This window comes from Loxodonta africana, chromosome 4 (genome assembly GCF_030014295.1).
Source record: "Loxodonta africana isolate mLoxAfr1 chromosome 4, mLoxAfr1.hap2, whole genome shotgun sequence".
Classification (NCBI taxonomy): Eukaryota; Metazoa; Chordata; class Mammalia; order Proboscidea; family Elephantidae; genus Loxodonta; species Loxodonta africana.
The window spans coordinates 35,506,098-35,520,004 of record NC_087345.1 but is presented as its reverse complement, the minus strand read 5'-3'; the positions used below and the strand labels follow the sequence as shown (position 1 = coordinate 35,520,004).

The window sequence follows — 13,907 nt, the reverse complement described above, 5'->3', positions numbered from 1 at the left end:
GAAGGTTGGAGTGTTGAGTCCACCCAGCAGCACTGCAGAAGAAAGGCCTGGTGATCTATTTGTGTGAGATTACAGTCATTGAAAACCCTGTGGAGAACAGTCCTACTACGACACACGTGGGGTCGCCATGAGTCAGAATTGACTCGATGGCAACTGATTTGGAGTTAATGTAGGATTTGGATTCTCTGACATTCCACCTCCCAGGAGCTGCTTCAGAGGGTTAATATATATATATATATAAAGTCAACATAGGATAATACAGTATGCCATAAAATGACCCATCAATTCCATATTTCTCCCACCAGTGGACAGTCAGAAACAGCATCCTTTGAAGGGTACAGCCTCTTTCAACAACCAGCCATTCTACTGAACTCCTCTCAGCCTCAGCCTGAGGCATGAGCTGGAGGATCCCTGAAACTGCCCCCAGGCCATGGGAGTGACAGGCTTCTGTTCCCTCTTAGGTGCACTCTGGGGGGCATCTCCCACAGGCAGCCATGCCTCACTCTCGCAACTCGTTTGTTTCCCTCCTACATTGTTGCTTCCTTTTTGTCACAGCAACCCTAGCGTCCTCTATGGGGTGTGCCGTGTGCAGTATGATACTGTTTGCACACGAACATTTGGTTACCTGTGGGAACCTCCTATAAGCTTTTCCTAATGGTTGGCTTTAGAGGTGATGGGAAGCGTGCTGTAATACAGTGATACCTTGAAAATGAAACTCCCAAGGTCCGTTATCTTCAGCTAGAAACATGGAGGAAGAAGAGTAGAATTAAGAGCGTCTTGAGAGTCCTTGGGTGGCACAGTTAAACACTTGGTTGCTAACCAAAAGTTGGAGGTTTGAATCCACCCAGATGTGCTGCAGAAGGCCTAGTGACCTACTTCTGGAAAAAAAAATCAGCCATTAAAACCCATATGGAGCACAGTTCGACTCTGACACACATGGGGTCGCCATGAGTCAGAACTGACTCGATGGCAACTGGTTTTTTATTTTTTATTTTTGTTTGGCATGACCAGTGTCATGTGGTTACAATTCCCTCTGGGAACCTCATTAAACCACGAGCTTTGTGTCGGCCCAAATTCAGATTAGAAACTGAGCTCCACAACATGATGTGCTTAAGAAAAGTCGCCATCAAATGCAGAGAGACAGAAGTTTATTTGTGGCTACCAGGGGTTGGAGGGAGGGTGGGGGATGGGAAGGTATTGTTGAAGGGGTACTGAGTTTCTGTTTGGAGGGATGAAAAGCTTTTGGAAATGGATAGTGGTGATGATTGCACAACATGGTAAATGTAATTAATGTCGCTGAATTGTACACTTAAAATTGTACACATAAAAATGGTTAAAATGTCAACTTTCATGTTATATGTATATTTTACTACAAACCAAACCTGTTTGCTGTCGAGTTGATTCTGACGCATAGCAACCCTATATGACAGAGTAGAACTGCCCCTTCGGGTTTCCAAGGAGCTGCTGGTGGATTCTAACTGCCAGCCTTTTGGTTAGCAGCCTGAGCTCTTAACTGCTGTGCCCCCAGGGCTCCATTTTACCACAGTATAATTAAAAAACCAAACAAAAACCATCAGCTACCCACCACGCCCCCCAACCACCTCTCCCATCGAAAACACTTGTGTTAATCTGCTAGGCCCTACCTGCACAAAGCGTATTTGAGAGATTACTCTTGTCTTTTAGAGAAGTTTTTAATTCATAATCAAAGATTGTTAATGTAGACAGATACGATGATCACTCAAACACCCCTCAATCATGGAACCGTGAGGAGCTGAAGAAACTGACTAAAAAAGGCAACTAGGCGCCAAGGAGTGATCCAGTCGGAACTTGGCCAGCGAGGTCATATTTGACTCTTGCTAGAGAAAAGCAACAGGGTGGTTTTTTAGAGAAAAGCAAGGATGCTATCATTGATGGCACGAGTCGCAGAAACTGAGACAGAGGAGGAGGAGCCAGGATGTGAAACCCTCCTGGTTCCTAGCCAGGTGCCATGGACAGCAAATGGTGCCAGCTAGAACTTCTGATTCTCTGTGTCTTTTGCATGTTGGTATCATCTGTCCTTCTTCCTTCCATTTGCCTCTTCTGTACAGTCTCTCTGTCCTCGGTTCTCTCTCTCTCTCTCTTTTTAAATAATATTTTATTGTCTTTTTGGTGAAAATTTACACAGCAGATTGGGCTCCCATTCAACAATTTCTATACAAATTGTTCAGTGGCATTAGTCTTCACAATGGGTGAACATACTCATTAATCCTGTTCTGGTTGTCCCATTTCTGTTAATCTAGTCTCCCTGCCCCTTTACCTTCTCATCTTTGTTCTAAAGAAATTGTTGACTATTTGAAAGAGAAAGTGGCCCATATGGGGATTGAACCTGTGGCCTTGGCTTTATTAGCACCATGCTCTAATGAGCTGAGCTAACCAGCCAGCTTCTCCCTCCTCATCTCTTAACAATGTGTGGATAATTAAGAATCTGAGGCTGGCACAGGACATTCCCTTCATTTATGTCAAAACCTCGGTTCATCTCGAGTGTGATGCTCAAGATGCAGAACTCAGATGCGTGCCAGCACCTGGACATGAACTCGCCATCAGAGTCTGAGTATGCAGGCCTCAGGATGTTTTATTAGCAGTGGCCTTGGATTAGTGCTAATTGAGCAGAGACAGTCTGCTGAGGAATAACATGTTAGAACCTTCTTCCTTCATGTCCTGGGTGATGTAACAACTTGGAGCCAAAGTCATCACGTGGGAATGTGGAATAAAGTAGAAGGGTGTTACTGCATCCTATTCCAGATCTGGGATGGGTTCTCATTTTTTAGTCCCTTTGCCATTATACCACCAAAGGGAAAAAGTTATTTGTGTTTTGTCTGCTGGGGGTGATCCCACTCTGTTCCCGCGCTTACCCCACCTCTGTACCACTCTTCCCCAGTTCAGCTTGCAGCTCCCTCCACCACAACCATTCCTACAGGGGAGAGGGTGTCCCTCAGGAGCTCTTTGCAGTAGAAGTATGTCACTGGTTGAGTTTCATGTGACTTGTTGACACTCCAGCAGAAGGCTCTTGGTACCCCCAGCTCTGTGTTGCCTGAAAGAAACACAGCACAGTAGTACCCTCCATCTTTCCTCCCTGGGGCCCGTCTCCTCTCCCCTTGCCTTTCCCTTTGCTTTGATCCTCCATGAATCAGCCCCTTGTGTTCTTCTGCTCCTATTCCTTCCCCCCTGCCCCATTACTTGCTGTGCTTATACTGGGCCTGTATGGAATTCTCTATTTTGTCCCCCTTTCCTTAAGATCAGCAAGTCCCTGGGTGGTGCAAATGGTTAACATACTTGCTATTAACTGAAAAAGTCTACCCAGAGGCTTCTTAGAAAAAAGGCCTGGTGATCTACTTTTGAAAAAAGTCACTGAAAACCCTGTGGAGCACGGTTCTGTTTTGACACGTGTGTGGTTGCCATGAGTCTGAGTTGTCCTGACCGCAATTGGTTTGGTTTTCTTTAAAATCAGTCCATTCAGTGCTACACAAACAACTTCTGTGGGATTTCATTTCCTTTTTAAAGTCCCTAAAACCATGCTTGAACTTGAATTCAGGTGACTTCAGGAGTTTCCAGAGATTCATAGTCACCTTTTGAAGATTTTCTTTTAACCCCAAGGTGGTATTGTCATGGATTCTGTAGGCTTTATGCTGGGAGATTAAGACTAGAGATGTTTGTTGGTACAGTTTGCTGAATGGGCATCCCAATTTTGTCTCCTTTACTTTCCAAAGGGGCCCTGGTGGTGCAATGGTTAAGAGCTATGGCTGCTAACCAAAAGATTGGCAATTCAAACCCACCAGTCGCTCCGTGGAAACCCCATGGGGCAGTTCTACTCTGTCCTATAGGGTTACTATGAGTTGGAATTGGCTTGACAGCAATGGTTTTTTTTTTTTTTTTCTTACTTCTAAAGCTTGAGTGACTTAACCAGTATCTCAATCAAGTAATTGGCCAATAACTTCCTGTTGATCAGTTTATCAATATCCTTTTTAGTCACACAAATGACTACTTACCATTTCTATGAGTTGGAATCAACTCGATGGGAACAAGTTTTTTTTTTTTTTTTGTACCATTTGTTAATTCATTTAGGAGATAGTCATTGAACACCTACCATTTGCTAGGCACTTACTAGGCACCTGCGGATACAGAGGTGAGCAATATAGACATAGTTCCTACTCTCACATGAGTTTACAGCTTGCTGTCTAGCAGGTAAAGAATAAGGGGCAATATATAATTCAGGGCAGTGTGAAATTATAGAGGACTCTAAAAGCTGACTGAGGAATTTAGACTTGTTTTGATAGGAAACTACTAATACTATAGTATTAGTAGTTGAGTCAGCCCCCAACTCATGGCAACCCCAAACACTGCCCATTCCTGTGCCATCCCCATGACTGGTTGTGATCCACTGGGTTTTCACTGGCTTATTTTTGGAAGTAGATCTCCAAGTCTTTTCTTCTGGACTATCTTAGTCTGGAAGCTCCACTGAAACCTGTTCAGTATCATAGGAGCGCACAAGCCTTCACTGACAGATGGGTGGTGGCTGTGCACGGGGTGTCTTGGCCAAGAATGGAACCTGGGTCTTCTGCACGGAAGGTGAGAATTTTACCATCAAACCACTACCGCCCTTTGTTAAAGGACTAGTAGGTTGGAATTCTCTGGTTCTCTAAGTATGTTAGATAAGCATAGGAAGTATCAAGCAAAGTAGGAGGGTTCACATAGGGAAATTAGGAGGTGTATGAAACCAGATTGTGGAAGGACCTAGAATTGTGGCTAAGGCGGTTGTACTTTTTTTTTCTTCTGAAACCATGAAACAAGTTTGATTGCCCATAGTATCTTAGGATGATTGCCTTAGTGACAACAGTGTGCAGAAAAGATTGGGACAGAAACAAGAGGCAGGTAGACTGGTTTAGGTGGTTATTGCAGAATTCCATATGAAAGGTGCTAGGGACATGTGTACTGCAGGCACAGAAAGAAGTGCGTATACAGGAGAGTCATTTCCAGGAGGGATCCACAGGCCATGCTTAGCTTTTGGGTGAGGTGGAAGACATTTTACATCTCAGTGACCAGGACTGTCACCTGGGTGGTAGACAGGGCTTTGAGTATAGGGATCACGCCTTGTTTTATCATCGTACCTCTTGCACCTGAGACATCTGTACACTCAGTCATATTTATTGAGTGGCTAGATAATGGTGGTACTATTGACAGAAATGGAAGACTTGTAAGAAAGAGACATTCCAGGTGGAGAGGTCCAATAGGCAATCAGCGAGGCAGCCTAGAGTTGCAGTTCAGTTCAGCTTATCAAGAATTTATGAGCTAGGTGCTACAGGCGGAATAAAGATGAGCGAGATACCCCAATGACTATGCAAAGAGGTTTAAGAAAAATATGCAAAATACCATGATATGAGGCAGGGAATATTAAATGTTATGAAAAAAAAATGGTTACAAAGGGTTATGAGGACTCAGAAAAAAAGAGAAATCCCATCTGGTTGAAGGGGCTAGTCCAGAGACTATCAGGATAGTCTCCTTTGAGGAGCTGGCATTTCAGTGGGCAGGGGTAGTAAAGAGGAAGAAGTCAAGGGGGTGGGCATGATTCACACAAGAGAAAGGACACGGCGGGGCAGGGGGTAGGGGAGGGGTACGTCCAGGCAGCACCAGCTTACCTGGTTTAGCTCCATGGTGTAGACTTTTTAGAAGACTTGATACTAAGTGGAGGAACTGACAGGGTTGTTGTTGTGTGCCTTTGAGTAGACCCTATATGACAGAGTAGAACTACCCCATAGGGATTCCTAGGCTTTAACCTTCATGGGAGCAGATCACCAGGTCTTTTCTCCCATGGAACCACTTGGAAGCTCAAAGAGCTGACCTTTTGGGTAGCAGCCATCCACTTAACCATTGTACCAGAAGGGCTCCCTCAAATGACAAAGAGGAAGATGAAAATAAGATTCTGGTAGGAGGGTCTTTCCCCTGGGAAATGAACATCCATTGCCCTTGGGTCTGAGGGCATCCTCTTCCCAGCAGCTGATTGGGATCAGGAGCTCCCTGTCTGCAGTTCAGAAGGGCCCATTGCTGAGACTTCAAGCTGAGACGTTCTTTGGTGAAAGAACAGGAAGCTCAGCTTTTGCTTGTGGCTTGTTTCTTTAACCCCTACACCTGAGGCCCAGCCCACCCTGCCTGACTCCAGGAACTGTGGAGAGAGGCAATGAAAGCTCACACTATACCTGAGATAACCCAGGCCAGGCTTTACAGGAATTTTCCTTAAAAAAGCAACCAAATAGCTCTTTCTTTCAGGCCACAGGAGCTTCAGGGAGAACAGGGATGGGAGGGAGAGGAGCGAATGAAGTCATTTCACAATATTTATTTGCATATATTATAGAAGACATTTCAAACATATTAGCCATGAGAAACAGAAGGCTACTGTATTCTGAGTACATTCTGTATCCCATAGAAACTAAATGTGCAAACATCTCAAATGCAGACACGGGTACAGATTTTAGAACGTGGAAGTATAAATACTACTTACTATACATTGCCCCCCCCCCAAAAAAAAAACCCAAACCCGGTGCTGTCGAGTTGATTCTGACTAGGAATGTGTATTTATGGCCATGGATAAGAGAAAAATAGCTATGTTTCGTGGTTTAGAAAATACTCATCGTCTCTTTTGAGCTTTGAGGCTGTCATTGACAGGTAAACTGAGAGGCCAGGAACACACTGGTGGTTAAATGTTAATGTGCCACATTGTGGTTGAAGCCTGGCTCCAGAGTAGCATGCAAATATTAGTCCTCAGATCACCTGAGCTTGTGGGGTTTGAGCCTGACACAACTGAGAGGAGCCTTGAAGTGCTGACTGACTGGCGGGGGCTTGTTTCAGAGCATATAAGTACTTTTCATATACAGTTCAGAATTTCTCCCAAGAATAGATGAAATACATTTAGTAAGTACGTCAGGTTGTTGTTGTACGCTGTTGAGTCTCTTCCAACACATAGCAATCCTATATAGAACAGGATAGAACTGCCCCATAGGGTTTCCTAGGCAGTAATCCTTACAGGAGCAAATTGTCAGGTCTTTTCTCTCACAGAGCAGCGAGTGGCTCGAACCGCCAACCTTTTGGTTAGCAGCTAAGCACTTAACCATTGTACCACCAGAGCTCCTGACGTCAGGTACACTTTCAATTACAGGTTAGTCCCTGACTTATCACAGGGTTCTGTTCTAGTGACCTCATCATAAATCAGTTCTGATGTAAAGAGAATACCTTTCTTTTTTTTTTTTAATTTTCATTATTATTGTCTTTTATTATCAGTATCTTTATAAATCCAATCTTTGTCTTTGGAGGTTGGAAACATTATATACACAAACTTACAGATATGATGGCATCAGCAAATTATGCATTGCAACACTGTATGTAGTACATATTACTAATGCTAATAAGATGTACAAAAAAAAAGGTCGGCTGTAAAAGTGATTTGTCATAACCTGAATATGTCTAAAGTCAGGGACTATCTGTAATTACTAATTCATCTCTTCATTCAAAAACATTCATTAAGTACTTAGAGTGATTGCAACATCTGACACTTGTTGAACATTTGCTATGGGCCAGGCACATATTAAGAAGGTGTACATAGATTATTTAATCTTCCTGACAACACTGTAATGTAGGCATTTTTATTCTACCCATTTTACAGATCAGAAACTGAGGCACAGAGCAGTTAGGTAACTTGCCCAAGGTTACATAGCTAGGAAATAGTAGTTCTGAAATTGAAACCCTGGCAGAGCCTACGCTTGACCGTTAATCCTTAACTGTTAAACCAGATGGCGTCATACACCTGAGAAATTGCCTTGGACTAAAACAATGTGAAACTTATTCAAAACGTGTATTTATTGGTCATTCAATATGTAGGAAATGGAACCAAAGACTTAAATAACATTGTATAGTTTACTTTTCAGCAGCTTCACAGCTTGAGAACCTTTGGATGTTTGTCTCCATTCTGCTAAACAGAGCAGACGTTTCAGTTGAGATTTAAGCCAAATGCTCTTGATAATTAATGAAGCTACTGAGGCCAATTCTAGGAAAAAAAATAACATTTTAGCATCCAGCATGATGCAATCTGAAATGCTGGTGCCTTTGCTGTGGTTCTTCTTATACGAAGCACCTTACTGACATCACAAAACCACTGAGGGCTCCTTCCAGTCACCAGAGTTGCAAAACCACCCTGGGCCAGGGAGCTTGCTTCCGCTGAGAATAAAAGCCACAAAGATTTACCAGTTGGGGCTGGTCGTTTCTTCTGCTCTCTAGCTGCCTTGCAGGCCGGGACTCCTAATGTGTGTGTGCAAGCAAATGCAATCCTTGGCACTCTTGTGGGAAATCCAGACTTTTGGCTTTACACCCAATCTGACAAGAAAGGATTGTTTTTTAAACCATTGCCAGGGAGATGATTTCTCTTCCACCCATGTCTGGAGTGAAATCGGGAAGAGTCAGTTAAGAGCTTCTGAGGAAGCTGTTGCAGGGTATTTCAGTAGCAGATCCTAACGTATTAAAGGGTCATTGATAGGGAAAGTGAAGCTTGGGAGGCCTTTAAAATGTGTGTGTGCATGTGTAACCCAAGTAATGAATGTTTGCTGTAGAAAAATAAGATAACATAGATAAGAACACAGAAATGGCCACCAAACACATGAAAAGATGCTCAACGTCATTAGCCATCTCAGAGATGCAAATCAAAACCACAATGAGATACCATTTTACTCCACTAGGATGGCTAAGACTAAAAAAAAAGGGGGGGGGGGCTAGAAAATAGCATATGTTGGCGAGGATGTGGGGAAATTGGAACCCTTACCCATTGCTGGTGGAAATGCAAAATAGTAGCCGTTATGGAAAATAGTGTGTCAGTTCCTGAAAAAACTAAACATAGAACTACCATATGACCCAGCAATTCCACTTCTAGGTATATACCCAAAAGACTTGAAAGCGGAGACTCAAATAGAGACTTGTAGAGCAGTGTTCGTTGCAGCACTATTCACAATAGCCAAAAGGTGGAAACAACCTAAATGCCCATCAGTAGATGAATGGGTAAACAAAGTGTGGCTCATACATACAATGGAATACTATTCAGCCAGTAGGATAAATGCAATCTTGCTAAATATGGATGCTAAAATGCATGCTAAATATGGATGGAGCTGGAAGACATTATGCTGAGTGAAATAATCACAAAAGGACAAATATTGTGTGACCTCAGTTATACAAAAAGACAAAAAAGAAGGCAAATGTAGAGAGAACAAAGTTTTTTATGATTACCAGGTGTGAGAGGGAGCGGGGAAGGAGGGTTAATGGTGATGGAAATATCGTGTTAAGGGTAGGGTTACAAAACTGATCATTGTAATTGCCAGTAAGTTGTACAGCTATAAAAAGTTGAACTGGCAAAAGTTGTCTGATAGATATATTTACAATAATGACCACACACACACACACAAAAAGTTGCAGAGGCTGTTGATATACAACCAAAACCCTCATGGGATTTGGTTTCTTGTTTTGGAGGTTTGGGGTCATGGTTTCATAGGACATCCCAATTAATTGGCCTAATAACATGTTTAGTGCTTCTTTAGTACCTCCTAGTTGAATGTGTAGCACCTGGGGTCTTAAAAGCTTGCAAGCAGCCACCCAAGGCACAACAATTGGTCTCTATTTGCTTGGAACAACAGAGGAAGAAGGAGAGTTAGGAATAGGAGGAGGATACGGAATGTGTGGCTAATTGCCTCTGTGAACAGTTTCCTCTGCCAAGAGACCAGAAGAACTGGATGGTGCCCGGCTACCATTACTGAACATTTTGATCAAAGATTCCATAGAATAATCCTGATCAAAAGGGAGAAAGTGCAGAACAGAATTTCAAATTATCATGGACTTCAGACTTCCTGGAGCCTTGGTGGCTGGATGAACCCCTGAAACCATTACCCTGAGATAATCTTTAAATCTTAAACCAAAAATATCCCCTGAAATCTTCTTAAAAGCAAACAATAGTTTAGCTTAACTAGTAAAAAATGTCTGCCACGAGCATAATGCTCTTTTAAGAACTACCTACATGGGATCAAATTGACAACAACAATTTGATTAGATTAGATAGGAACCTTAGGGGGCAGTGAATTTATGTTAATGGGGGAAGAACAACTCAGAAAAAGAGGGTAAGAATGGTTACACAATTCAAAGAATGTATTCAATGTCACTGAATTGTATATGTAGAAATGTTGGGGAAAATATATATATAGATAAGAAAAAAAATAAAGCCCACCCGTGGGATCCTGTTTGGCTTGGACATTGAATCCTCTTTTTTAATTTGGAGGGGGAACAAGTTGAATAAATCATCCTGGCAAAAGTTGCTCCAACCTTGAGTTTTCCACTAGAATGATTAGGGATGGTAACTTGTCAGTACTGCTCTCCTTTACAAAACTGCTAACAGAATTAGCATTTAAGAAAAGTAAAATTAAACTGGGCCCGGGCTTGCAGCAGTAAAGTCGTCAGGTGTTCCTTAGATGGCAAGGGCTGTTTTCTTGGCCTATTGTTAGCACACCTAACCACTCTGCTGCTGTAGGTCGTGGCGGGAGCCAAGGATACTTACGTCAAGCATTGTCTCTTTGCTTTCTTTCCCAGACACCAAATGGATTGCTTTTGACCCCGAGTCCGCTGCTATCCAGCATACATTTCTGGAGTAGTCTTAGTCCAGTTGCTCCGCTGAGTCCTGCCAGGCTGCAAGGGCCAAACACGCTGTTCCAGGTGAGCATTTGGACATGAACCCTTTGGCATACAGAACTTCTAAGGATTTGTTCCCCCTATAAATCCTGTAAAGTAACATTGAGCTCTGCCCTATGGTTAAAATATTAAGTTTCCAAAGGAAGTCACATAAATGGGGTTTGCACACCCTTCAACGGCAGAAATTTTCACTGAGGCAGAAATGGCTTCTTCATGTCAGGTAAATGGAACAATTAGGTTCCTAAAGGGTTTTGGATACTTTCATTGACTCTGAAAACTGTCAATTAAGGAAAAGGCAAAACTTTAAACATTATTTTTTATAAAAGACTTTAAAATATTAACATCACTTGAAATAAATTGGAAAAAAAAAAGTGATTTCTCCGTACTGTGACAGAAAAGGTATCTGCATAAATCCATGAATCATATTCAAGTGTTCCTTGTTCCATAAACCAGGAGCATCCAGGACATTTGGTTAAAAACAATTGAGACTCAGCTGCTTTATGTTGTAGAGCTCCCGATGCTAGGTGAGCACATTCATTACGCTTTCACACACTAGAGTCTTGCAGTAGCAGCACATGAAATCAGTGTTTCCTCTTTGGAACCCAAAGATTGTTACTCACCGACCAAGATGCTACTGTTGGAAAATCTGAGTGTCAGTGGAAAGGATCCTAGGAAGAGGAATGAAGCAGGATAAAGTGCAAACTTCTTAGCCCTTCACCGTCCTGTCCCTCTTTACCTAACTCTAACCATGTCCCTTCCACCCTGCATCCTGTGCCCTGCAGTGTGGCTCACCCCAAGCCGCCTGAAGTTCTTTTGCTCCTGCTGAGTCTAGCACTCCCCATTCGATATTGTTACTGTCTGTTCATCTGGCAATCTCTCCCCCACTGGACTGTGGACCCCAGGAAACCAGACCTGCATCTTATTCAGTGTAGCATCCCCCAGTGTCTAGCACATTTCTTAGCACATTAAGTGATGCTCAGTAGTTACTTGTTGACGGATTAAATAAATGATGCCTAAGAATTCCCAAAGAGATGTCTAAGAAAGCTAAGTGTTAAAAAGATCAGATCTTCATGCTTTTCTGAGCTGGTGACTTTGCTTGTCAAGGTTAGTATTTGCTGAGTACCAACTCTGTGCCAGGAGCTCAGCATGCTGGGATTTAGGGTCTCCTTGGGAGAAGGGTGGAGGTACAAAGGTTTTGATTGCTATCTTGCTTCTCTGGTTTCCTAGAGACATTGGGGTAGGATGTCATAATGTGACTATATCCTTGGAGTAATTGGGTTTCTTTCTCTTCCCTGGCCCATGTTCCCATCACAAGAAATTGAGCTTTGGTCATGCACAGCCAACATGTTGATTCTTAACCATTTTGTCTCAGGCAGGGAAACAAAAACTAGAAACAGATAGCAAAAAGCAGTGAGCAAATGTAGTATTGGGAAAATTTTAGATTAGGAATACTAATCTTTAGGTGGAGAGCTAAAAGGCCTCATTTCCTGAAAGTCTCACCATGGAAGCAGCAGTATTCTTGTATTGGTCCCTAGGTGGCACAAATGGTTGATTGCTGGACTAGTAACTGAAAGGTTGGCAGTTCAAACCCACCTAGAGGTGCCTTGGAAGTAAGGTCTGGCAATCTACTTCTGAAAGGTTAGCCTTGAAAATCCATGAAGCAATTCTGCTCTGCACACATGGGGTCACCATGAGTCAGAATTGACTCGATGGCAACTAACAAGTAGAGCAGAAAGGAGTTGTGTGGCAACAGTAAGCTCCACGGGGGTAAGGACTGCAATACCAGCTCTATCCTAGAATCTAACACAGGGCATGATAGATAGTAGGGGTTCAATAGATATTTGAATAATGAATGGCTTCTCATTTCCCCCCTTTTTGGGAATTCTGCCATCTCTTTGGTGGAGGGCTTGGTGAGATTTGAATGCTATAGCTGGGAGTTCTTTGGGTTCCCCTTCCTTAAATATTAACTTTTTCCTGAGTATGAGAGTTGAGGAATTGTCCCCAAAGTAACCATGGTTCATATCCACAGTGATTCGAAACATTATCAGAATCTTCTGGAGACCAGTAGTTCTCAAAGTTATTGTCCAGTAGAATCGCCTGGAGGTTATGATAAAATACAGATTGTTGGGCTCCCCCCACCCAGAGTTTCAGAATGTTGTATTTATTTTAATTCAACAAATTCAGAAGGTCTGGGATCGGGCCTGATAGTAGCATTTCCTTCAAGTTTCTAGTGGCTTTTATTTGGACTTGAGGAATAAGTAGGGAGTGAAAACTAGGATGAGGCAAGGATTAGTGACTTAAAACAAAAACAAAAACAAAACTGTGTCTAGGCGCCAGGTACAAAATAGTTACTGAAATAACTTGAAAATTGCAAAAATATATTTACTTGCTCTACAAATATTTATTGTACTTCTAACATGTGCCAACCTCTAGAGCTTGATATTTGATGTTTAAACAAAGTTTAATATTTAACTCATCTGAACTAAATATGAATTAAGCTAGAAGACAGCCCAGGAGATCATTCTGATGCATACATGTCACACTAAAAACTAATTGTGAATAGTCATGTACTAAAAGTAGGCCTTGAATATTCCTGTTCAGTTGGGAGTCTTCACTGATACATTTGTTTTCAGATCTGGAACTTGTTATCAAAGCATATACTTTTATCATCTTAATTACAAATACAGAAATTAATTTTATTAAGTCTTGCTATTGATGACTGATCTAATAAGTTTGATCTTATCATTTTAATTAGAACATTTCTCAGCTTCAAAATATATTCTTGATCTTTCATCTTAATCTTTCAATACGAAAACATTTCTCACTTTCAAGTTACTCAAAAATATCTTTGTAGTGTTTTGAAAAACTGATGGCAAATTTCAAAATACAGTATTAGAAATAACTGACTCATGAAGAATATCTACAGTTTTCAAAATTAAAATTTTTTTCTTAATGTTTAAGGCAGATCAGCATCTAAGTAGTTTTGAACATCTTTTTCTATAGTATTAGGACATGCTTTAGCGACATAAAATACATATTTTTTCTAGTAGCCTAGCCATATAAAGCAAGTAGGGACATTTTCTGGGCCTCGTCCTGTTTGCTGCATGTAATCTGGCCTCGCTGTGGCTTTCTAATTCTCATTCCATAAAATAGACTGGCAACTG

General features: G+C 42.0%; 1 protein-coding gene across 3 annotated transcripts in view; it reads left to right on the top strand.

Moving 5' to 3' along the window:
• ELK3 (ETS transcription factor ELK3) overlaps positions 1-13,907 on the top strand; it is a 92,907-nt gene that overhangs the window by 66,400 nt on the left and 12,600 nt on the right. For all 3 annotated transcript variants that reach the window (XM_064283710.1, XM_064283709.1, XM_064283708.1), the window contains one exon: positions 10,645-10,767. In XM_064283710.1, coding sequence (XP_064139780.1) covers positions 10,645-10,767 — 123 coding nt within the window. The remainder of the gene's footprint in view (positions 1-10,644; positions 10,768-13,907) is intronic.